This window comes from Mustelus asterias, chromosome 7, assembly GCF_964213995.1.
Source record: "Mustelus asterias chromosome 7, sMusAst1.hap1.1, whole genome shotgun sequence".
Classification (NCBI taxonomy): domain Eukaryota; kingdom Metazoa; phylum Chordata; class Chondrichthyes; order Carcharhiniformes; family Triakidae; genus Mustelus; species Mustelus asterias.
Window position 1 is genome coordinate 90,580,810 of NC_135807.1, and position 26,210 is coordinate 90,607,019.

General features: G+C 44.1%; 1 protein-coding gene across 1 annotated transcript in view; it reads right to left on the reverse strand.

Annotated features, from left to right (window-relative positions):
* csmd3b (CUB and Sushi multiple domains 3b) overlaps nucleotides 1-26,210 on the reverse strand; it is a 1,683,329-nt gene that overhangs the window by 377,808 nt on the left and 1,279,311 nt on the right. Inside the window, exons 20-21 of the mRNA XM_078215503.1 lie at nucleotides 19,050-19,265; nucleotides 18,441-18,629 (exon numbers count right to left, since the gene is read on the reverse strand). Coding sequence (XP_078071629.1) covers nucleotides 18,441-18,629; nucleotides 19,050-19,265 — 405 coding nt within the window. The remainder of the gene's footprint in view (nucleotides 1-18,440; nucleotides 18,630-19,049; nucleotides 19,266-26,210) is intronic.

Sequence of the window (26,210 nt, forward strand, 5' to 3'; positions counted from 1 at the left end):
TGAATGAATGAAGAAACAATGCTTCTGATTTACCCCTGGAGAGAATTTGCTGCAAGTTACTTTGAAATTAACTTCATAAATAGCCTATATCAAAAACTAAAGCACCCCTGCTTATGGGGAGATGGTAAGAAAAATAAAGGAGGGGATTTTTCAGGTCCACTAGCTCCCGGCAAAAATTGCAATGGCCCGGAAAACTGGCTATCAGCTGTAAAACAGGCTTTCTGCCAATCACCAAACACCTTCCGATGCTCCCAATCCGCCACACCGGTTCTGATTGGGTTCCTGGCCAGAGAGGGCAAAAACCCGATAAATATTCAAATTGTTTTATTTACATCTAAATAGTGAGCCTGAAACCTGATTCAACTCCCTCCTGCTATTCATCCATCTCTACAGTGGGATCTGCACCAGGCGGGCTTTGTTACAGGTTCTCACAAGCGAGGACCTGGCATGTTGGACTCCGAGGGTCCTGGAAACGCGACCTACCCTCAGCAATGAGGGGCATCCTCCCCGCCACACCACACAGGCATGAAGTTGACGCAACCTGACCATCCCACTCAGGCCCGTGCCCCTCTCAGATCCCTCACTCAGCCCCCTTCCCCCTCAGACTCCTTTCTCATAACCCCTCCCCCCTCAGACCCCTATTCAGGCCACTCCCCCTCAGACCACCCTCTCTGACCCTCTTCCCCCCTCAGGCTCTGCACTCAGCCCTCTCTCCCCTCAGAAACAAATGAATACATGCTTTGCAAAAGAGAAATTAAACCATTAATTGCTTTTGAAGAAACCATCAGGCTTGGAATCTTTGTGAACATTGCGGTTAGGATTAATGAATCTACTTGAGATGCATTCAAGCATGAAGGAATATGAAAATAAACAAATTGAGGCCCTTCTCAAGCCCTGAGCTTTGAAATTGACAGATCAAGGCTTTCCAGTGGAATAGGAAAGCTTTCAAAGGTTTCAGCTTGCTAAGGATCCTCAGAAACTTCAAATCAAACTTGTGTGCATACACGGGGGCTGAGTGCACATCTGTGCAGAATGGAATTCCCCCCCCCCTCCCCCCCACCGTATCCCCTCCAGCAGGCAAAATTGTCATTTCTTCTTTGTCTGGGGGGGTCTGCTCACACCTGCAGACTCTTACAGGGAGGAAAGATAATCTCTGCTGTCGAATGGAGTGCTGCAGTGATTTAAAATCCTGCCAGGCAACCAGGGACATGGAGATCAAAGTGATCTGGCCACTTTACAATTTTCATAGCTGACAGGCAGGGTTGCAGATGTTGGTCACAGGGCTGCCCAAACTCACCATGTCAGGAATGATATCCAGGTCTGCCAGGGTTAGAAGGGCAGTCCAGCCACGAGACCCCAATCTCAGCGAGAGTGGTGAGGTTAAACCCTTGCACGCAGCCCAAGACCACCCAACCCACAGGATCCTTGAGGGGCCCTTCCACTGCAGCTTGACAGTGTCCGAGGGGCAAATGGCCATTAAACCTCCCTCCTTGACAGCCCCTCGGGGCCCAAAGCACCAGGCTAGGGGGCCAAGGGCAGTGCATTGTTGGCACTACCAAGGTGTGTGATCAGAATGGGGGGCCTGAGTGGGGGTCTGAGGGGAGAGGGGGCCTTGGTGGGTGATCCGGGGGGTATTCTGAAGCATAGGTGTCAGAGGAGTAAGGGGGCTGAGTGGGGGTCTGAGGATGGGAGGGGGCCGAGTGGGAGGTCTGAGGGGGGAGGGGTTATGTGGGGGTCTAAGTGGTTGGGGGGGTCTTACAGGGGAAGAGCGCTGAGAGGGGTCTGAGGGGGGAGTAGTCTGAGTGGCATGTTTGAGGGTGGAGAGATGGTTGAGTTGGGGGTGTGGGGGGGGGGGGGGGAGAAGGGGTTTGAGTGGGGAGGGAGCCTGAGTGGGGGTCTGAGGGTGAGTGGGACTGAGTGAGGAGCCTGAGGAAGGGGAGGCTGATGGGATCGGACTGGGTAAGGACCCTGTATGGGTCTGAGGAGAAATGGGGGCTGAGTGAGAAGCCTGAGGAGGGAGGGGGTCTGAGGTGGGAGGGGGTCTGAGATGGCAGGGGGGTTGATTGGAGGGACTGAAGGGGGACAGTGCCAGAGTTTGGGGGCGGGGGTTCTGTTTCCTGCTGACTTGGTCACTGAGTCCTAACTCAGGAGAATCGCAGCCAAAAGGAGTTGAGTTTGGCTCTCTGTCTGTAACACCCTCCTTAAAACCCAACTCTTTGGCCACACATTTGGTCACTTATCTTAATATCTTCTTATGTCATTAACTGGGAGGAAGTCGCCAGCTCTTCGCGCAAGTGGCATCTTCTGGACCCACTGAAGTCGACCCCTGCTGTAGGTTTCTCAGCAGGAACAGGGGTGATAGCAGTGGGTAATTATTCTGTCTTTTCCACTTGCACCTCCTCGAGACCTATCCTGAGTTACTTTACCTGTGTCATTTACCATCTTGTTTTGCCTTGCACCATCACCTATTTTGTCATTTAATCACTCCATATGTCCACCCTATCACTGACCTTCCCTTTTGTTTCCACCCTCTCTCTCCACTTCTACACTTGCTTAAAACCTGTTACATTGGTAACTTTTCCAATTTTAGTGAAAGGTCATTGATTTGAAACATTAACTCAATGTCTCGCGCCACAGATGGTGCCAAACCTGCTGAATATTTCCAGTCCTTTCTATTTCTAACGTCCAACATGAGGAGTGCATTGCTCGGTGAGAGAGAGAAGCAGAGAAGCTCCCTGAGCAGTTCCTGCATGGTATAATGATCACAATCTGTACCATCGCCTTCCCACAGGTGGCAGTTGCAGTTAAATAGACCCCATCCATTCAGTTATAAACCAGATGCTGCGCAGGAGGTCAATAGTTATTCCTCTTTCTGTGGAATATTAATAGTTTATAGTTTGTTTTTTTATGTAAAAATCAATTTTGGGTATATTGGTCTTTGCTCCATGACTGATGAGATTGTCAGTGTGTCTGTTCTGTATGATGTTGAGGAGCTAACTGGGCACTGGGATAAGAGTAGATACAACACATTTTTCAGTATTCTGGTTTCCATTCAAAACACAATTTAAAAAAATACTGTATGGATGTGGGCATCGTTGGCTAGGCAAGCAACTACTGCCAGTCCCTCGTTGCTCCTGAGGGGTGGTGGTGAGCTGTCTTCTTGAACCGCTGCAGCCCCTGAGGTGTAGGTACACATAGAGTGCAGTTGTGGAAGGAGTTTGAGGATTTTGACCCAGTGACAGTGATATATTATAAAATATGTGGACATTTACATGAAGTAAACATGTGGTGAGAACTCATCACCTGATACTCCAAAACCTGCTCGCCATCTACAAGGGACACATCAGTAGTGCAATGGAACATTCTCCACTTGCCTGGATCAGTGCAGCTCCAATAACACTCAAGAAGCTTGACACTACCCAGGACATGATATATTTCCAAGTCAGGATGGCAAGTGACTTAGAGGGGAACCTCTAGGTGGTGGTGTTCGCAGGTATCTGCTGCTCTTGTCCTTCTAGATGCTAGTGGTCGTGGGCTTGGTCGTTGGTTTGTTGCCTAAGGAATCTTGATGAGTTCCTGCAGTGCATCTTGTCGATGGTACACTCTGCTGCCACAGTTCATTGGTGGTGGTGGGATTGAATGTTTGTGGAAGGGGTAGCAATCAAGTGAGCTGCTTTGTCCTGGGTACTGTCGAGCCTCTTGAGTGTTATTGGAGCTGCACTGATCCAGGTATGTGGAGAATGTTCCATTACACTACTGATGTGTGCCTTATAGATGGTGAGCAGGCTTTGGGGCGTCAGGTGGTGAGTTCTCACCACATGTTTACTTCATATAAATATCCACATTTTTATAATGTATCTTTATAAACATTTTTTATCTTTTCACAGAATGAGAACATCCCTGGTTATGTCAGCATTTATTGCCCATCCAAAATTGCTTCTAATGAAACTCAAATTATTGGCCTTTCGTTCACATGTCAGAAACTCTGGTTTTCGATTAACCTTAGGTTTTCTGTGCAATTGCTGCCCAGGAAATGGTTCTTTCGGTATCTTGTCTGCTTTCTTGCATCTTTGTAGGAACTTGATGTCTGTATCAATATGCGCGATCTTCTTGCAGATCCTCTCCACTTGGAGCTGGCAGTTTGCGGTGTCAATGGTAGTCAAGATGTGGAGATGCTGGAGTTGGACATCTCCACATCAGGAAATGCCGACATCTCCACATCAGGAAATGGTTGCACATGCATTGTTCACTCAGTCCGATATTCTTCAGGCTGGGGACTTAATACACATCTGTGCAGAAGAAAATAAATGGGACTGAGCAAAAATGCCTGTCAGATGACCTGATACAGAGTACCATCATACTAAGTATGTTCCAGGGAGCAAGACAAAGGAAGGGGACAATGAGCAGGTCCCAAACTATTGAGGGGGACAGAGAGCGATGCCAAGAAGTTGTTCCAGATAAGGAACAAAGCTAATTGATAGAAATAGATCCCTTAAATTAAAGAAAGGAGCAGATTATGAGTTCAAGAAAGAGCTGCAGGGATCAGATTTTAAGTGAAGTGGGCACGAGTTGTCCTGAAGATCCAAGAAGGATCTTCTGAAGTTTGGTGACTCTGTGCTGCAGACTGTTGGGGCAAAGGAGCCACTTTGGAGCACTGGTGTTTTACTTGGCATGCCTGGGGATCTGAATTGGGTGTGGAAGGTCAAGCTTGAGCGTGCACAGAGATCCAGTGGAAAGGAATCTCAGTAGGGCAGACTAAAATCCTATGAGGTGGATCATTGATGAAGACTTCCAACTGAGAGACACATTCGGCGAGAATTCTAAGGTGGGGTCTTGAAATGTAGAGATTTTGAGACCTTTGTGGAAAGATAAGGATTCAGTAAGATTGGTTGGCTCACAATGTGACAAGTGTCTGGGTGAGGTATTGATAAATCCATGGAATCTGTTTTGGTCGCATTTGTCATCTATTGTTTAATGTAGTATGTGTGAAGAATGAGGGGGGATCTCATTCAAACATATAAAATTCTGACAAGGCTAGACAGACTGGATGCAATGATGTTGTTTCCTCTGGTTGCGGGGAGGGGGGAGGGCATTGGGGTTGTCTGGAACAAAGGTCCAGTGTCCAGGATAAGCCATTTAGGACTGAGATGAGGAAAAACCTTTTCACTCAAAGAGGTGACCCTGTGGAATTCTCTACCACAGAAAGCTGCGGCGACCAAGTCATGGAATATATTTAAGAAATAAATAGATGTCTAGGCTTGAAAAGTTTCAAGAGGTATGGAGAGAGAGCGGCCATATGGCACTAAGATAAAGGATCAGCCATGATCATATTGAATGGTAGGGCAGGCTCAAAGGGCCAACAACTGCTCCTATTTTCTATTTTTCTGTACATTGTCCTAAAAAATGAACTCAAATATCTATGAACTCATCCTCCAGGCTTCCATGCTTAATTTCTTACCATGTCTCAGCCATGGCTGTCACATCATACACATTTATTTTCATTTGTGCTTTCAACTCATCCATCTTATTATAAAGGTTGCTTGCATTCAGATAAAGAGGATTGTTATTTTAACATGTTTCACTTGGCTAATCTTGTTGGCTGGTGCACTTGTATTTTTGTACGTCCTGTCACACTCTAGTCACCATTATCCACATTGCACTATTGCTTTGTCCTTTCAATTTAACTTTCAAAAAGTCCCATCACATCAACCTTTCCCACCGTGATTTAATTTAAAAGCCTTGCTACACCCTGGTTACATAATTGACCAGGAAATTGGTTCCATCTTGGTCCGGGTGAAGGTCATCCCAATGATCATTCAATCCCTACAGTGCAGAAGGTGGTCATTCGGTCCATCGAGTCTGCATCAACCACAATGCAACCCAGGTCCTATCCCCAGAACCCCAAGCTTTTACCCTAGCTCGTCCCCCTGACACTAAGGGGCAATTTAGCATGGGCAATCCACCTAAGCTGCACATCTTTAGACTGTGGGAGAAAACCGGAGCACCGTTCATGAGGGGTCATAGGTTCAAGGTGAGGGGGGGGTTTAACACGGATATCAGAAGGACGTATTTTATGCAGAAGGTGGTGGGGGCCTGGAATGCGCAGCCGGGCAAGGTGGTGGAGGCGGACACACTGGGAATGTTTAAGACTTATCTAGATAGCCACATGAATGGAGTGGGAATGGAGGGATACAAAAGAATGGTCTAGTTTGGACCAGGGAGCAGCGTGGGCTTGGAGGGCCGAAGGGCCTGTTCCTGTGCTGTATTGTTCTTTGTTCACCCGGAGGAAACCCACACAGACACAGGGAGAACGTGCAAACTGCACTCAGGCAATGACCTAAACCAGGAATTGAACCCAGGTGCTTGGCTCTGAGAGGCAGCAGTGCTAACCACTGTGCTGTGCCACCCCTAGGATATAGCTCTCTGTCCTCTGTACTGGTGCAAGTACCCCACGAATCAAAATCCATTTCACCCACATCATTCTTTGATCCACGTATTCGACTCTGAGCTATTATAAGTATGTTAATTTACTTGGGGTTCAGGTATTAAGTTTTAGATTATCACCTTTGCGATTCTGCTTTTTAAATTTACCCCTATTTCCCTACTCCCTCAGCAAAACGTCTTCCTTAGCCCTGCCTATCACATTGTTCCCACTTACTCCATGGCAAAATTGTGTTTAATTTTTAAAAGAAAAAAAGGAGAAATTGTTCGATTCAAAATAAAATTGCATTATTAAAGTAATAAAAAAGTGAGAAAGGCTGAAAATTAAAATCATAAGTGAAGTATTCCATATATTTTATTTAAAGCTATGTTATATGTATTTAATTAAGTTTTGTGGAATTAATAAAAACCCTCAGTGATTTAATGGCTTTATTATTGCAATATTATTTTAATTTTAATATGTAGTATGGGGGCAGGGGTATTTTAAAACTAATCAATTGAAATTGCTCTTGATATGTCAGCAGTTAAAGAGTGAAATTCTACTGAATAATAATAAAATGTGGCTAACTCTCAGTACAGAAAAGGTCAGTGACCTGAGATGTTAGGCTGAATTTTCATTTTCGGGTTGGGGATCCTGATACACTCTGTGTTGGCACCTCGTGGCCAGTGCAATTTTCAGAGACGGCAGGAAATAACTGGCCTGAAGATGCATTTACCACTCAATTAGGCTTTGCCAACATGGTGAGCACACAGGAGTTGAGCCTCACATTTTACAGATGGCTCCCTTGAGGTACTTTGAAAAGTAATTGCTGACCAACAGTGCATTCGGTTTCCAGAGAGAAATAGGAGAAGGCTCGACAGGCAGTTGCAACAGGCACGGCTGGAGATGTTTTATGAAGTAAGCAATCACAGTGTTGCCAACTGAATGTGGGTACAGGAAGAATTTCAATGCCGTTTTGATGGTTGGCAAAGTGAGGGCAACACAACACCCAAATTCTACTTCTGTTTTGACCAAGTCTTAAGTTTAACAGCCTGAGGGCACATCATGCTCAGGATCAACAATAATGACAAAACCAATCTTTACATATTGAATGGGCAATCAATAAGCCCTTTAATGTAATTAAATATCCCAAGGTGTCTCACAGGAGGTGGAGGGGAAGATGGGTGAGAACCGGATGTAACGGTGCAGGAGTGGGAGGAGAGGATATTTCAGGTAATTTGGCCATGATTTGATAGCAATGAAATGTTTGATGATTGGGCCCAAACTTGAGAGATTCCAAAGTGAGACAGAAGAAAGATGAAGTGGAGGAAGGTCACACATTAGTGCGTTCATGGACATTCTTTGGCTTCAGTGAAAGGGCTTTGTATCATGTGCCTTTTGGGTGCACAACCTCCCTCTGAGAAAGGTTGAGTTTCTGTACCAAAAACCTTCCAGAATAAGGCACCCTCAGGCGAAAAGTGCTGGAATCAATGCAACCCACACTTCCTTCCATTCTGGTCAATGTTTTGAGGCCTCAGCTAGACCTCAGGAAGGCTTTGCAAGGCTGATTAACCCTGGTCATTAGTTCTTCCTCCTCCTTCAAAGAGGTATGCCAGTCCTTTGGATCACCTTCACAGTCCATATCATTCTGGAGGGCCATATTATTAAACGTGCAGAAAATCACTAAAATTCCAGAGCTTTGGGGAGTGTAAGGAAGTGCACCCGCTGACCGGTCAAGGCACTGGAACCTCATCTTTAGGAGTCCAATGACCTGCTCAAGGGTGGCTCTTATGCTGAGACGTCAGTGGTTGGAGTGCCTCTGTGCTTCTGCAAAAAGACTGCATATAGTTTTCGGTAGCCATGTCTTCCATGGTATTCCTTGTCCCCTAGACTAGAGGCTGTTGACATTTTCTCCAGTGTCATGATGCTGTAGCACCTTGTCTAAGGATGTAGGTATCATGGTGGTTGCATTAAACACGTGATAGTTGCACAATATTGTTGAACGTTGAAGGAATGAAATTTCCCCCCATTATGCCCCTGGTTACTCAGCTGATGCTTTGAATGGGCAGTCAATAAGCCCTTGAGTCTGAGGGGTTCAGTGATGGAGGCAAATTTCATTACTTTCTATGCCTGTGTGCCCCCATCAGTAGTGAACTCAATGTATTCTAATGCCCTCTCAAATAGGTCATCTGTTACGTGCATTATGCTGTGATGGGAAGGTACTTGAGAGATGCCAGTAAGTTCTGTTGCCAGACTTTAAAAGGATCCAGAGACATAAAGGTTTAGCCCCCCTCCCCCACTGTCATCTTAATCGCAACTGGTAAGGCATACATATCAGACTGGTAAGGAATGAGGTGCTCTTCCATGAGGGCACACAATTCTGCCACGATTTATCTTAATAGGCACATCTTCCGAAGGTACCTATATTCTGTCATGTGCAGGAAGCTCATTAGTTGTCAGTATACCTGATGGTAAGTGTAACACCTTTGTGTCCTTCGTGCCTCTTGCGCATCATCCATGCATGGCGCAGGACTAATGGAGTTTATTTGCTGTTGTAACATCTGGTCTTCATCACTGCATGTTTCCAACTTGGAGGAGCCCATGAGCAAGATGGCGTTCCTTGGCATCTGAAGCACTATAACGGCTACCTGGAACCCGTGAAATGCCCCACTAACTCCTGGAGGTTAAGACTTCCCACTCACCCCCCACCCCCACCCAACTGATCCTGTACCTTTCAACTAATCTCTGCACACTCAATGGTAACTTTGTGCCATGGTGTGAAAAGTTACATGATCCTTCCTCCTTATTAAAATTGCTATTAAATGTAAGTGCCTCCATGACGAGCTTCCTAATATGATGCCATCTCTCTTCATATACATTGTTGTGACCCAGGACCTCTCTGCAGAACTGTTTTCTGTCCTTCAGAGAGCTCTCAGCTTGGTCATTAAGCTGGTAAACTGATGATCTGGCACTGTGGACAAGCTGCTGCTACGCCATAACTGACACCTCTATCAAAATTACTGGGAAGCAGGTCCACATTAGGAAAGTGGCACGCCACTTGAGGATGTGAAATTGCCAGCAGGTCCACCTCAGCCCAACAAACATTCAGCCTGTTCACTTTTTTTCTCCCTCCATAGATGCTGCCTTTTCTGATTAATGTTTAATCACTTTCTTTTTTTGCTTCAGATTTCCAGTGTCTGCCCTGTTTCATTCTGGTGTTGATAGATCCAGGGAGGTTGGGATACAGTCTCCACTTTGGGTGTAATTGGACATCTGGACACAAAGTGCACCAGTTTTGAGAATGTTTTCTCTCATCAAATTTCCGCTTAAGTATATTTGCAAATTCACTGAATGGAAAATCTTTAAAATATACAGAACCTTTTGTCACCACTGCCGAGGGAGACAGCCTGATTAAGATGCTCTGTCAGAGTTGGTGCAGAATCGATGGGCCAAATGGCCTCCTTGTGGACTGTAGGAATTCTATGGTTCTAATGATATTGGGGTACAATTGTCAGTTTCTTAGCGAGAAATATATACTCATGCTTTTAAAATGTTTCCCTTATTTCCCTTGCACCCAAAAGAACCAACTTAATTTTTAAATTGGCCGTCAGAAGGACAACAAAATGCATAATTAGTGGAAGTTCCCACCGGTAATTAAGTCACCCTGGTAGCAGAGCTGGCTTCTCGCACAATGTTTATTAACTGGCGTAACAGATCATGGAAACACAATTTATACAGAACATAACAACTTGCACTGAAAATTTCTCGATCTTTGGTGAGAGTTATGCGATCTTGAGTAAGAGCACCAATAAATCTAGCAGAACTGTATGGGAACTCTACCCCAATATGTCCTATATCAATAAGCTGGATTGCGATAGTTTGGCATTGGCATTTTCATAATATTTTTATTGTTTTTTCTCTCCAGCGCACAATGATAATCAAGGCCAATATAAGGGTTGGCTTTTTTTTAAACTGTTGAACTAAACTTAATTGCTTTCACTATTTCCATAAAAAAAACAGACATGCTTTCCAATTCTGCAATCAATTTCTTGTGTCTGTATTTCCCTTATTCCCTCCTTACTTGAAGGCATTGGCTTCCATGTTGCAGTAAGGTTGCAGAGGCAGTAATCAGCCATCAGCACCTGCCCTCATGTGGCCTTCATTCATAAGAACATAAGAACATAAGAAATAGGAGCAGGAGTAGGCCATCTAGCCCCTCGAGCCTGCCCCGCCATTCAATAAGATCATGGCTGATCTGACGTGGATCAGTACCACTTACCCGCCTGATCCCCATAACCCTTAATTCCCTTACCGATCAGGAATCCATCCATCCGCGCTTTAAACATATTCAGCGAGGTAGCCTCCACCACCTCAGTGGGCAGAGAATTCCAGAGATTCACCACCCTCTGGGAGAAGAAGTTCCTCCTCAACTCTGTCTTAAACCGACCCCCCTTTATTTTGAGGCTGTGTCCTCTAGTTTTAACTTCCTTACTAAGTGGAAAGAATCTCTCCGCCTCCACCCTATCCAGCCCCCGCATTATCTTATAAGTCTCCATAAGATCCCCCCTCATCCTTCTAAACTCCAACGAGTACAAACCCAATCTCCTCAGCCTCTCCTCATAATCCAAACCCCTCATCTCCGGTATCAACCTGGTGAACCTTCTCTGCACTCCCTCCAATGCCAATATATCCTTCCTCATATAAGGGGACCAATACTGCACACAGTATTCCAGCTGCGGCCTCACCAATGCCCTGTACAGGTGCATCAAGACATCCCTGCTTTTATATTCTATCCCCTTCGCAATATAGGCCAACATCCCATTTGCCTTCTTGATCACCTGTTGTACCTGCAGACTGGGCTTTTGCGTCTCATGCACAAGGACCCCCAGGTCCCTTTGCACGGTAGCATGTTTTAATTTGTTTCCATTGAGATAGTAATCCCATTTGTTATTATTTCCTCCAAAGTGTATAACCTCGCATTTCTCAACGTTATACTCCATTTGCCATATCCTCGCCCACTCACTCAGCCTGTCCAAATCTCTCTGCAGATCTTCTCCGTCCTCCACACGATTCACTTTTCCACTTATCTTTGTGTCGTCTGCAAACTTCGTTACCCTACACTCCGTCCCCTCCTCCAGATCATCTATATAAATGGTAAATAGTTGCGGCCCGAGTACCGATCCCTGCGGCACGCCACTAGTTACCTTCCTCCAACCGGAAAAACACCCATTTATTCCGACTCTTTGCTTCCTGTCGGATAGCCAGTCCCCAATCCACTTTAACACACTACCCCCAACTCCGTGTGCCCTAATCTTCTTCAGTAGCCTTTTATGGGGCACCTTATCAAACGCCTTTTGGAAATCCAAAAACACCGCATCCACCGGTTCTCCTCCATCAACCGCCCTAGTCACATCTTCATAAAAATCCAACATGTTCGTCAAGCACGACTTTCCCCTCATGAATCCATTCATGTGTGAACGAAACAGTGATCATTTACAAGCTGCTCAGCCTTGAGAGATTACAGCTGAGTCTGATCTGGCTATCACCTAATGTCCACATATGTACCTAATGTCCACATATGTACCATTGCAATGGACATCAGTGAATAGTGATTAACCAAACAAATCCTGACCACTTTTTCCCTTCGCTAACTCAGGGCTATTGAGGTCACCTCTACTATTACCATCGCTCAGCGAACACTTCTCATTAATGTGTGTGATGTTGCCACTGGAGAATATAACATTTTAAGCACGGATTTCAGCTTCACGTGCTCCTGAGGCAATATAGAATATGCATCACTTGCAGAATAAAGCTCCTTTCACGCTGTCCCAAAATGCATTCCAACCTCAATATGTTACTGGTGATATTTGTGCACTTACCACACCAGCCGCTTTGAAGGATTCTCAACATGAGATTACCATTTTAGCACTGAATGGCTGTTATAAATGTCAACGTGTGTCAATTTAAGTATCACAGAGCGTACTTTCCAATATAGAACTGTTGACTAAAAAGGCATTAATTTCATATGATTTGATAATTCAGACAAAGAGATTGAGTGTGTGTATATTTATTGTATACAAAAGATAGCAAGAGAATGAAATTAGAAATTTATCCCCACTTTCACAAAAAAGTAGTGCGCGCATTGTCAGGCAAGTCACAGGCAAGTTAGCATTTTCCACAATGCACATAGAGGGCAGAATCTTGTGAAGATGGAATGGGTTTTGGCTTCCAGCTGGAGAGCCAGTGACATCCCTGCTGGCTTCTCTTCAAAAAAGGCCTGCTGCATTTGGTGCCACTCAAGCCCTTAACAAGCCAAAAGATCCTGGGGGTGGAAGTCCCAGCTGCCGAGAGCTACCGGCCAGAGGTTGGCAGTTCTTCTGTACTCAGCGGCACCACTGCCAAGGCACGCACCTGAGGCTTTGGATAGAGGGATGCAGGTGCAATTGATTCCATAGAATTCCTGCAATGCAGCAGTTGGCCATTCAGCCCATCGAGTCTGCACCAACTCTCCGAAAGAGCATCTTATTCGGGTCCACCTCCCCCGAACATCACCGTCCTATTCCCATAGTCCCAGGCATTTTTCATGGCCAATCAATCTAACCTGCAAAACATTGAGCTGGGAGGAAACTGGAGTACCCAGAGGAAACCCACACAGACACGGGGAGAACGTGCAAACTCCACACAGACGATCACCCATTTCTTTTTAATATGGCAGTTGTTCTGAAAGGGGAGGGGGTGGGGGGGGGGACGGTTGGAAACAAGATGGAGAAAAAGAATATGGAAGTGAAAACAGAAATGAGAATGAAGGGTGATAAAAATGGATGAATTAGATAAAAGACATGAAAATAAATGGAAATAGGATCTGCTCTGACAAAGGGTCATCCAGACTTGAAACATTGGCCCTATTCTCTCTCCACAGATGCTGTCAGATCTGCTGAGATTTTCCAGCATTTTCTGTTTTTATAACACACTGCTTTACTCTGTAGGCCCAGTTGTGGATGACATTATTGCATGTGAGGGAATTGATGATCAGCCACAGAATTCAAAGAGGCACTAAAATCATTCATTTATTTTAAGCTAAGAAGCTTAAATACTGGAAACAGCTAAATTTAATAATATAATCCAACAACCAGGGTGTTTTAATGTAACTAATGATAACATTGCATCTGTTATAATGTAACCAATGGTAACATGCTGTGAGGGTCAGCTGACCAAGTAGACAATGTAACCAAAGGCAAATGGTGTGGTGGTCAGCTGACCAGGTATAAATAGAAAGCAAATGGGAATTGTGGGGAGCTTATGTGGCCCAGGGTGTGGCTCCAAGTGTTGGAGTAATGAAGTTTCTTTATTAAACCTTTCTCTTTGATTTATTTTCTAACGTTAGTTCTTTTATTGCTTGCAACTGATGTATTCCGAATGCAGAATGAACAAGGAGAACTAGTCGACTAATTAATCAATGATCTTTACAGGGTGGTAAAAGTTTGTGAATGTCAAGTTTTAAAATCTGAACTCAGCAGATACAGAATAAGGGCAGGAGTAGCTGCCGATGCATTCCCAAACTACTTGCAAACAAAGGAAGTTCAAACTCTGAAGCAGCACAGGACCATTGGACCATTTTAAGGAGAGAGAATAAAATGTGGTGCAAAGGCCAACTCTCAGTCGAGCTAATGAAGCCACAAAGGCACAGAGACATTGTGGGCCAAACTTTACAGCTCTGTCACACTGGGGCTGTTCAAAACTCCATTGACTTTGGCAGGAATGAAAAATTCTGTCGGAGGGAAAGCATTACCTGAACTGACCAGCACAGCACAGTGACCATTCCAGCCCTCGCATAGGAGAGATCAGTGTCATGCGCTTTCAGTCCAATGCTTCCAATTCAAAAGGATTAGAGGTTATGACAAACTCGGAAATGCACAGAAGGCCTAATGATGATCCGCGACTTCAAGTCTACAAAGTCAGAAGACTCACAGCCATGTTTCTTGGTAGAGGTCAAAGATCTTGGTTTTTTATTTTGGAATGCAAATATTTCTGTCAATGACCATTGAACAAATTTGAAATTAGATACAGGAGCCAGCATAACAGTCCAGTTAGACAAAGAATCGTGACTGAAAGACATCTGGCTTTGAATAATGGACACATCATTTTACAGGCTGAGAGGAATTCGACTTCCAGTCATTGATATGATCCTTGAACCATGAAGGTATGGTGGAAAACAGATCGTTAAGCTGATGTATGTCATCCATAACCAACCTTTTTCTCTCCTGAGCAGGATGCCTACATAGTCTTGGATCTCCTCAAAAAAACAGATGTTGTCAAGACAACTATTGTTAACCAAATAGAACTGTATATTCAAAAAAGAATATCCTGGCTGGAGCTTCAGCTCTGAACTGTCTTTTCCCTTTGCAGAGCAGGTTTCTCCATTCTCGTTATGAGGAGGAGGCCATTTGGCCCATCGAGTCTGCACCGACCACAATCCCATCCAGGCCCTCTTCCCATAACCCCACATATTTACCCTGCTACTCCCCCTGACACTACGGTCAATTTAGCATGCCAATCAACCTAAACCGCACATCTTTGGACTGTGGGAGGAAACCAGAGCACCCGGAGGAAACCCCCGCAGACACGGGGAGAATGTGCAAACTCTACACAGACAGTGACCCGAGGCTGGAATGAAACCCGGGTCCCTGGCGCTGTGAGGCAGCAGTGCTAACCACTGTGCCACCCCCAGTTATTGGTCCCAGAAGACCTTCATTGGTCAGACCAGCCTACTATGCAGGAGGTAATCATGAATTCTCCACTGAAAGTGGTAAAAAATAATGATCAGCAGTCCGAGGAGTCTCAACCCCTGCTACCGACGACGGTATAGCAGGTCAACACTGCCACCACTGTGCAAATGCTGCAACTCCCAGCTAGCATGCCAAGGCACAAGAGATGCTGCAACCTTGTAGAGGCTGTCCATGACCACTAGTTAAAAGCAGTGATAAGCATACCATTAAACCTTCTTCTCATCAGAGGACTCTCTCTCCCACCCACAAAGGACATTGAAGTGACCCACACGATGATGGACAAGTTAAGGAAGTGACAGTGGTTAGCACTGATGCCTCAAAGTGCCAGGGACCCGGGTTCGATTCCCACTTGGGTCACTGTCTGTGTGGAGTTTGCGCGTTCTCCCCGTGTCTGCGCGGGTTTCATCTGGTTGCCCTGATTTCCTCCCACAGTCCAAAGATGTGCAGGTTAGGTGGATTGGCCATGCTAAAATTGCTCCTTAGTGTCAGGGGGACTAGCTAGGGTAAATGCATGGGGCTATGGGGATAGGGCCTGGGGGCGGGGGAGGCTGTGGTCGGTGCAGAGGCCAAAATGGCCTCCTTCTGCAGTGTAGGATTCTATGATTCGATGACAAGACGACAAACACAATGTTCATTTACCCTTCAAGAAACGAGTCAGAGAAGCCACAAACAACGATTAACACAACAGCCGAACCGACCAAATGTGGTTCTGCGCAAAGTATTGGAACAAAAGAATGAAAAGTTACCCAGGTGACAGGTCAACCTCCTCACCAACAGCAAGTACGAGCAAAAGAATAGAGCCTACCACTCCTCCAATAGAAATGCGAATGACAGAAAAAAGGGCCTCCAGACCACCTGACACTTCAAATTCAAAAACTTGAAGGTGGGAGTTGGGGGTAATGATAACACGCGAATAGTAATGTAAGATATGAAGTGAACTCGCATGATGCCAAATACATTGGATTGGAGGGAGTTGGAGTATCAGGCTTGGCCCATGTCGGGTAAAATGGGGCAGAGAATAGTAAAACCTGCACAGTTATGTGACAGAACACATGACTGCACTCAGGATCAACATGGTGTTGGAAAGAGCCGCTCTTAACTTGTACCCTTTAGGTCAATTTGTAAATTGTTCCAGTAGTTAATAAGGACTTGCAGTTAACCTGTTCAATACAAAAGCTTCATCAAACCTACCAAGATGTAACCAACACCCCACAACATTAGTCTTTCCTTGCACTTGCTTCACTTGTTCTTCTGGGTGTAGATGGCATACATTTGGAACTTTGTGCTGAAAGAGCCTTGGGCTGATGGGAGTCTTGGTGAGTTGCTGCAATGCATCCTGAAGATGGTACACACATTTGCCATGATGCACCGGTGGTGGAGGGAGTGAATGTTTAACGTGGCGGATTGAATGCTAATCAAGCGGGATGCTTTGCCCTGTATGATGTCAGATTCTTGACTGTTGTTACAGCTGCACTCATCCAGGCAAGTGGAAAGTATTCCATGACATTCCTAACTAGTACCTGTGGTTAGACTCTGGGGAGTCAAAAGGTGAGTTACTCACCACAGAATTCCCAGTATCTGACATGCTACTGTAGGCACAATATTTATATGGCTGGACTAATTCAGTTTCTGGTCAATGGTAACCCCCAGTAAGTTGACAGTATGGTAATCCCATATGTCAGGCAGAGATGGTTTGCTTCTATTGTGTTAGAGGTGGTCATTGTCTGACACCTGTATGACATCAATGTTATTTTTCACTTATCGACCCAAGTCTGAATGGTGTCCAGGTATTGATGAACTTGGATACAGACTGCTTCAGTATCTGAGGAATCACAACTGTTGCTGAACATTGTACAATCATCAGTGAACATCCCCACTTCTGACCTTTTGATGGACGGAAGGTCATTGTTGAAGCAGCTGAAGATGGTTGGGCCTTGGAAACTGCCCTGAGAACTCCTGCAGCAATTTCCTGGGAACGAGATGATGGAACTTCAACAACCACAACCATCTTGCTTTTGCGAAATATGACTCCTACTTGTGGAGAGTTTTCCCCCTGACCCCCATTGACTTCAGTTGTGATAGGGCTCCCTGATGACACTAACAGTCAAATGCTGCCTTACTGTCAAAGGCAGGATCTTTCACTTCACCTCTTTCTTGAATTCAGCTTTTTTGTCCTTGTTTGGAATAAGGTTGTAATGAGGTCAGTAACTGAGCAGTCTGGCGGAAGACAAACTGAGCATCAGTAAGTTATTGCTGACTAAGTGCCATCTGATACCTCTGCAGGATCACACATGGATAAAGATCCTTTGACAAAATAACTCCTAACTACCATGGCAACTCCAATCATATTCACTGTATTCAGGTTAGAAATGGTAAGAAGAGAAAGTTCAATGGCTAGGAAGAAATAATGAACATAAATGCATAAGATCTTTTATGGGCTGGGGTTAATTGTAGTTTCTGATGGCTTATTAAATGGACAATTAAACTAAAAGCAAAGGATGACGGTGTGCTGTGGTCCAGAATGTTTCCAAGCTGATTAAGTAGAATATTACTCTGTGAACAGATAGGAAAATGGGTTCTTTCTTCCATGAGAAATATTTCTCTGCTTGCACTTTTATGGATCCTGGTGGAAATGATAATATAGGCATTACTAGCCCATGGGTGACTCACTTTGACCAAATAACAATTCATAGGCTGCCAGTTGATACTCAGCTTTTTCATACTGCATTTTCTTAAATAGCCTCAGGTATTCAGTATTCTATTATTATTTAATCCGTATATTTTAAATCAAAAATAACTAGCTTTCATTTTAACAAATTGTGTCATTGTTTTACTGAAAAAGTACTTTCCATACCATAAACTCGCCCCAGGTCTAAATGCTCTTTTTTTCACCCCATTAGCAAAATCATTTTCTCTGAACGAGAACTTTAATTACAATGCCTCATTTTGCTCCTTCAAGCGATGGGATTTCAAGGAGGTTAATCAATTGCTATTTAATCTGCATTCACCTGTATGGCATATAGATTGCTGAGATTCAGTCAATAATTTTGGAATCCAAGTCAACCATGAAAGGAGATCTAATTCCATCCCACTCAAAGACCAATATTATCCATTGCACTGAAGCCAATTTGAACATTGCTGTGACTAAGTGTTTCATTATCATGTGCATGCCATTAACTTCAACTCCAACAACAACTACATGTACAAGCAAACAAAAGCAGCTGACCACGTACCCACACACCTTGGCAGAGGTGCACTCCACACACGACGGCCACCTCCAAGACATGTGATCTGGGATGCACCTTCCAGACGGTAACCAGGGGTACAGGAAAAAGTTAGAGAATCGCCAATCCCAAAAGATGTCCCTATACGTTTGCCAAATGTTGGATTTCCTGGATCTTCACAGGGCTCCAAGTTGTATTCTGTCAAGTATCATCACATATGTGTGTTTAGAATCATATTTTTTTTAAATCTCAATGAAGGAAGTCAATTGTAAGTTTAAACATAAACAAAGTCTGAATTGGGCTATTTAAAACAGTTGTATTTAATTAAACAATGGAAAATGCTGAAAATGTCTGACAATTGGCACCTGAAATTACGATGTGCTAAGATTTCAGGCTTGGCCACTCATCTGAATTGGATGAATAGGATCAAGCATACTAAGGAGGGGAGAACAACTGGCAAAGGTCAAGAGTTCAAATATTCAAACCACTTTCAGCATTTCCTGTTTTCATTTCTGATCTACAATATATTTCTCCCCTGTGCTAAAATTAACATTAATCACGTTCACATTCAGACTTCTTTTGTTTACTAATTAATATTTCACATGCCTATCTTCTCACCTGAAAATGTGATATTAAATCCTTCGTACGATATTGAAAAGTCTGAAATGAAGCGCAACTGAGCCTTGAAATTTCCATAGAGACCGGCATTAATTGGCGCAAGGAGTTCGGAGCCAGTCAGCCGTGCCAGAGGCTGGGTAAAGCTGCCATTCTCTGTGATTAGAAAGTAGTCATGATGATCCTCCAGGTGAAATGTGTGAAAGGTGAACTGTACACCTAGTAGAAAAAATTAATAGGTTAAAAAAAATTCACATTCCAATCTTAATGGTTTACAGTCAGGCACGACTCACTTATCTATTTTGCTTTCATGGAACAGATGGTCATGCAAATTAAAACTCCCTCACGTGAAGATAATTCTTTCCACAACAATCCCTGTTTCAGAGTCTGGCACAAACACACTGGATTTATGAAATAATTTATCAATGGATTGATTAGAATTCATAGAGAAATTCATTTGTATTAAAAACATGCAGAAACAGCCTGGGCAATACCCTATAAAAGCATAATAAACGCGATTGCCAATATATATTGGAACAGTCACTCATAGGCCGGAGGAACACTCACAATGTGACATTTGGCACTGATGAATTGATAAGCAGGATACCAGGGCATGACAACTGTTACAAAATCTAAGTAGCTCCTTTCTCTAGTCATGAAAACTAAATACAAAGCATAAACTAAATGTGTCTAAATTGTACTTTTGAAAGTTGATTGATGAAGGTTGGATTTGAAAATGTTTATCCCTTGAAAGCAGACGCAGGGGCAATTGATCCTGACAATTTCTTCTTTGCTGAAATCCCCATCATTAGATAATCTGTTATCAAAAGAGTAATGTCGATCCACTCCCTATGGTGTAGGGATCACGTACATTGCCAATCTGAACCATCCTCCAGCCTGTACCTTGCTTCAGCTTTTCTCTTTCACATGATTTCCACAATGCAAGTTATCCAACTACAATAACCCACTCTTTGAAACGGAATACACAGATCTTCAAGACCCTGGTGTAATCACATTATAGAAACAATGGAATGCGGCTCTGGACAACTACAGAATTATACAGGCTTCGGGGGGGGGGGGGGAGGGGTAGAATTTCAATGCGAGTGGGCACATGTGTTTGGATGCAGGTAGGGATGTATAACCCTGGGAAAATGCAAGTAGATCTGGAAGCCTCCTCCAACCCACCTGCATTCAAATTGCATGCAAGCCCCTCGGGAGAGGTGTGTTTGCAACTTCAATATGTTAACCATTGCTTTTGCAATTTAACTGTGGTCCACATGTTTCCTGAAACACGCCAGTAAAAGCAAGGTGAGAACGCAACGATGAACAAGGGAGCTGAAGACATTACAGAGAAATATGACCACAAGCACTGACGCCTTACAACTGCTTTCTTGGCTGCTTGTGTGAAAGGCTTTGTTCCCTGTACTTCTGCGGAAAGGTAACTTTTACAGCTTTGGAGGTGCCACCTACACCTGGTGAGGCTTGTACATCTGATCTTTACTTTGGAACTTTGGATCCATCAGATCAGCTTGGGTGCAACTTGTGCTGTGTTACATTGGATCCAAGATAAGGACTAAGATGACCAACAGCAGCATCAGTAGGAGCAGCAGCACGAGCACCAGCAGGAACAACAACCTGCAGCTCCACAGGAGAGGGAGAATTAGTAGAGAGGAGTAGCTTGTAGGAGGCCATATAGGCACTGTGTAAGCTTCTTGGCATGTCAGGGTGCTAGAGTCTCAGGAGGCTCAGGAGGTCATGTCAGTGTAGCCTGATGAAACATGACGTGCTGCCAAGTGGACTTGGTGGCCATGCTTTATTAGTAGTTGTCAAAGTCAGCATCGCTCATCATGAAACAGAAACTTACCAATCTAGTGTCGTGCAGTATAACTATGCGCAAACCTGAGTGAAAATATAAATCTTTCCTCTTCCTCTTCTCAGCAATTGTATGTGGGTTCAGAGGTTCAGGTCTCTTCTCTGACTGCTGGCAACCTTGGGGTTTGAAGTCCCTGAGTATTAATGTGCATTAATACTGACTGGAGGGAAAAGCACGGGTGAGAAGTGAAAACACTTTGAGCTGTACCTTAACTTCCTTGTCCCTTTACATAATTCCTCCCACGGCCCATCCACACATCCCTGCTAGCAATGAACCAGAGAAGACTGATGCAGGTCAGCAAGTGATGAAAGGCCAAAGTTGTCAGTCATCCCATTTAAGGTGGCATTCATGGAGTGCGAGCCATTAATGAAAACTGGGATGTTGTATCTGATGCTCAATTTAGGTAGCAACTCCTTCCTTGGACCAAAACATCATTGCAAAGGTCTGTAACCTCGTGCCACTCATGCTTGCGATAGACCTCTCCGATCTCTGTTCAAATGTGCACAGCGAGGCTAAAATGTTGTTCACGCATCCATTGCTGATGCTCCAGAAGCCAGTTTACCAACAGCTCCCATCCGGTCATGCAGAACTTGGATCATCCTGCAGCCTCTAATGCAGACACTCCTCAGCCGTCCATTCCTCCATCCTCTATTTCTGTTCATGAATGTGTCAGTCACCAGGTGAAAATCCAACCATCTGCCTTGCCAGCCTCACCGAAGTGTGAGTATTTGTTCTGGTGTATAGTCTGTGTGAGTCCTGTGACAATGTGTCCTCAAAGGAAGGGCCTCCTCTGAGGATTCATCATCATTCTCCTGGAGGACACTTGAAGCCCCACTGGGAGATTAAAGACATGAACCAGAATGACCAAGATAATCATCACATTTTAATAATTGCTGACATCTAGTCAACCCCCCTGGAACTATATGCTTAAAGCTCTCCAATCAGATTTCCATCCCTGTCATGATCCTGAAACAGCTTTGATCAAGACCAATGGCACAGTGGTTAGCATTGCTGCCTCACAGCACCAGGGACCCGGCTTCAATCCCAGCCTTGGGTGACTGTGTGGAGTTTGCACAATCTCTCCATGTCTGCATGGTTTCCTCTGGGTGCTCCAGTTTGATTTGATTTATTATTGTCACATGTATTAGTATACAGTGAAAAGTATTGTTTCTTGCATGCTATACAGACAAAGCATACCATTCACAGAGAAGGAAATGAGAGAGTGCAGAATGTAGTGTTACAGTCATAGCTAGGATGTAGAGAAAGATCAACTTAATGCAAGATAGGTCCATTCAAAAGTCTAACAGCAGCAGGGAAGAAGCTGTTCTTGAGTCGGTTGGTACGTGACCTCAGACTTTTGTATATTTTTCCCAACGGAAGAAAGCGGAAGAGAGAATGTCCAGATGTGTGGGGTCCTTAATTATGCTGGTTGCTTTGCTGAGGCAGCAGGAAGTGTAGACAGAGTCAATGGATGGGAGGTTGGTTTGCGTGATGGATTGGGCTACATTCACGACCCTTTGTATTCTTTTGTGATCTTGGGCAGAGCAGGAGCCATACCAAGTTGTGATGCAACCAGAAATAATGCTTCCTATGGTGCATCTATAAAAGTTGGCGAGAGTTGTAGCTGACATGCCAAATTTCTTTAGTCTTCTGAGAAAGTAGAGGCGTTGGTGAGTTTTCTTAACTATAGTGTTGGTATGGAGGGACCAGGACAGGTTTTTCGTGATCTGGACACACAAACACCTGAAGTTTTCGACCATTTCTACTTTGTCCCCATTGACGTAGACTCCCACACTCCAAAGATGTGTGGGTTAGATTGAATGGCCATAATAAATTGCCCCTTAGTGTCAGGGGAATTAGCAGAGTAAATATGTGGGGTTATGGGGATAGGCCCTGGGTGGGATTGTTGTCAGTGCAGGCTCAATGGTCCAAATGGCCTCCTTCTGCACTGCAAGGATTCGATGAAAGTCACAAATATGACTGTGATTAAGGTGAACCTTCCCTCCTCATCCTTCCCAACTTATGTTCAGCTTTTGATGCAGTTGCCCAGACCATATTCCTTCAACACTTCTCCACCGTCAACAAGCTGTGTGGATCTGCTCCCATCTGGTTTCATGTTTATCCGTCTAATCATAATCAGAGAATCGCTTGCTATGGCATCTCATCCTGCTCCCACACTATTACCTCTGATGTATCCAAGGATCTATCCTTTCCCCCCTCCTATTTTTTTTTACATGCTGTCCTTGGGCAACATCATCCAAAAGCATAAATAGTTTTCATATGTATGCTGATGACATACATTCCTTACAAAATCCAGGTGAAAAATTCCTCCGCCTGTGAAACGTCACCCAAGGCTGAACTTGTACAAAGAGTAGCAAGATAATGGGACATAGAAGCAGCATTTTAATTGCCAGTGGTCTGAATATACTAACCAGTCAAAAACAAGCATTAACAATTCTGATAAAAATTTGGGGATAAAGTCATTTGCATTCATAGAATGCTGACAATGCAGAAAGAGGCCATTCAGCCCATAGGGTCTGCACCAACTCTCCAAAAGAGTATCCTGCCCTCCCCTCCTCCCTATTCCTATAAACCCATGGTTGACCATGGTTAATCCACCTAACCTACACAACTTTGGACACTAAGGGCAATTTAGCATGGCCAATTCACCTAACCTGCACATCGCTAATTGAACATATGAGTTACAAATGAATAGCATAGAATCTTAATTACAATGTGTTCCCTGACATAGCTCTTTAAATGTGTCACAAGTCAAAAAAGTAACATACAAAATTGTAGACTTTATAAATAAAGGCACAAAGTACAACAACAAGGAAGCTATTCTAAGCCTTTACAAATCACTGATTCAATCTCAGCTGGAGTACGTGTTCAACTTTGGCCATATTGTAGGAAGGATGTCAAGGAGATGGAAAGGATGCAGAGAATATTTACAGTCAAGGGATTTCAGTTATGTCATGAGAAAAGAGAAGTTGTGACTGTTTTCCTGAGACCAAGAAAGTTCAGAGGACATTTGATAGAGATACTCAAAATTATGAAGGTTTTAAACAAGTAAATGAAGAGAAACAATTTCCACTGGCAGGAATATTGGTAACCAGAGGACACATTTAAGATGATCGGCAAAAGAATGAAAGGGGAGATGAGAACTTTATTCTTTAAGTCCAGGTCTGGAATACACTGCCTGAAGGATGATGAAAGCAGATTCAATAGTAACATGCAAGGAGTATTAAATATCATCTTGAAAAGCGAACACATGCAGAACTATGGCGAAACGATCAAGGGAGTTGGACTAATTGGATAACTCTTTCAAAGATCGAACACAGGCGCAATGAGCTAAATATTCTTCAGGGCATTTTGATTCTATCATTCTAAATGATTTTGTTAAAATAAAGACTGCAAAACACAATAACAGTGAATTGTTTTCCTTATGTTGTGCAGAACGAGAGGTGTACATGTTTCTTGTATTCGGCTGCACATTTGCCTGCTGTCTGTTGTTAATACATCCTGCTGCTAACTACTTTACTCAATGAAGGAGTCATGCTGTTGGATGGCTGCATAATCAACTCAGATGCTACAGATGTACAGAAGGCCCATTATCATTATCTGTGACTGACTTTGATGAGCCTGCATCACTGTGAGGGATCCCTAGCACTATAGTCGCTACACTCTTTATACTACGTCATCTGTTCAGGTCTACACAGAGGCACAGAGTTACTGTTGAAATTAGCTCCTGCTGCTTGAACCGTGCAACTCCACAGTCAACACTGATGGATAACATCCATTTACGGTCAATACTGAATACAACGTGTGAGAACAAAACAATGGCTACCTAAAAGGTTTTAGATTTCCTCCATGTTTGTTTGTGACATTTCTCTAAGCAACTGGGAACTTGACTGTAGCTGAACTCACCAGCCTGGGTGCTAGTGATGTTACCATGTTCAGGAAGAGAGGCAGCAATGCAGATAATTGCATTGCCGTGATTTTACTACTTGGAATGCATATGTGTTTCGAGTCTTCTCAAAACACTTTGACTCCCGAGCCCTTGCCCTATTTACACCCTCTTCCCCCAATCAGAACTCCATGTGTTCCCTTCAAAACCAATGACCAAGTCCACCACGGCACAGGCCAAGGTAATTCGCAGGGTTCTCAAAAGTAAAAAAATGTTAGCCAAGTGAAAAGCAAAAATAAAAGCAAAATACTGCGGATGCTAGAATCTGAAACAAAAACAGAAAATGCTGGAAAATCTCAGCAGGTCTGACAGCATCTGTGGGGAGAGAATAGAGCCAACGTTTTGTGTCTTGATGACCCTTTGTCAAAGCTGACAGCAAAGAGAATCAGCAGAGATTTATACCATGAGGGTGGGGAGGGGCGTGGGTGGATGGGACAAAGGGAATGTAAATGAGGATACGGAAGGCTGAAAAGGTGCTAAAAAGGGTCCATTGAGTCATCAGAATGTGTGAATGGACATTGAGTTCAACAACGTCAGAGCATGAATTCTCTCCTCTACCTTCACCCCATTTCCATTTGTTTTATTTCATTTTGTTTAATTCTATTCATTCATTTCATCATCTTTCATTCTCACCTCCATGTTTCCACTTTCCATTCAGCTCTCCTTTTTACCCCCACCCCCCACTCCCTTCCAGGGCAACTGCCATAATCCCCAGGCAGTCCTTTAATAATCTGCACCTCTGTTCTGCCATTCACGCATTATGATCCCATTATAGTCTTAGATAGCCTTCGTCACTGTCTATCACACCACCAGTTTTGGTATCATCCGCAAACTTCCTGTGTCAAATTGTTACTTTTCTGTTTTGTGATTTTAAACCGTTAAATTTACCATATTTTAAACTGTCCTTCCCATTTCCCCTGCCACCTACAGAGTGGCCTTCAGACTTTTCAAATTGGTGTAAGAGATGAAGAAAAATAATTTATGTCTGGAGATGGATGATTTGTTGATGGTGTGACTGATGTGTGCTGAAGGCTGATGGGCCACAGTTGGTTCAGAACTGGTGTTAAATCACTGCACTGCCTCAGATTAATTGAAATGTGCCTACATTAATCCGGTCTATAGGCATCCCTGGAAAATAATTGTGTGGCTACAGGTGACCTTACCACATCAGTCTCCTCCTTTTGTTTGCTTCTCCTCTTTCTTCTCCTCCTCCTCTGAATTGCGTCCACTCATTATCTCCATCTTCCTGGAGCTCAAGTCCTCTCTGCTGCTCAATGCTACACAAGATACAGCAGACCACCAGCATTCTGGAAAGCCTGGGGGC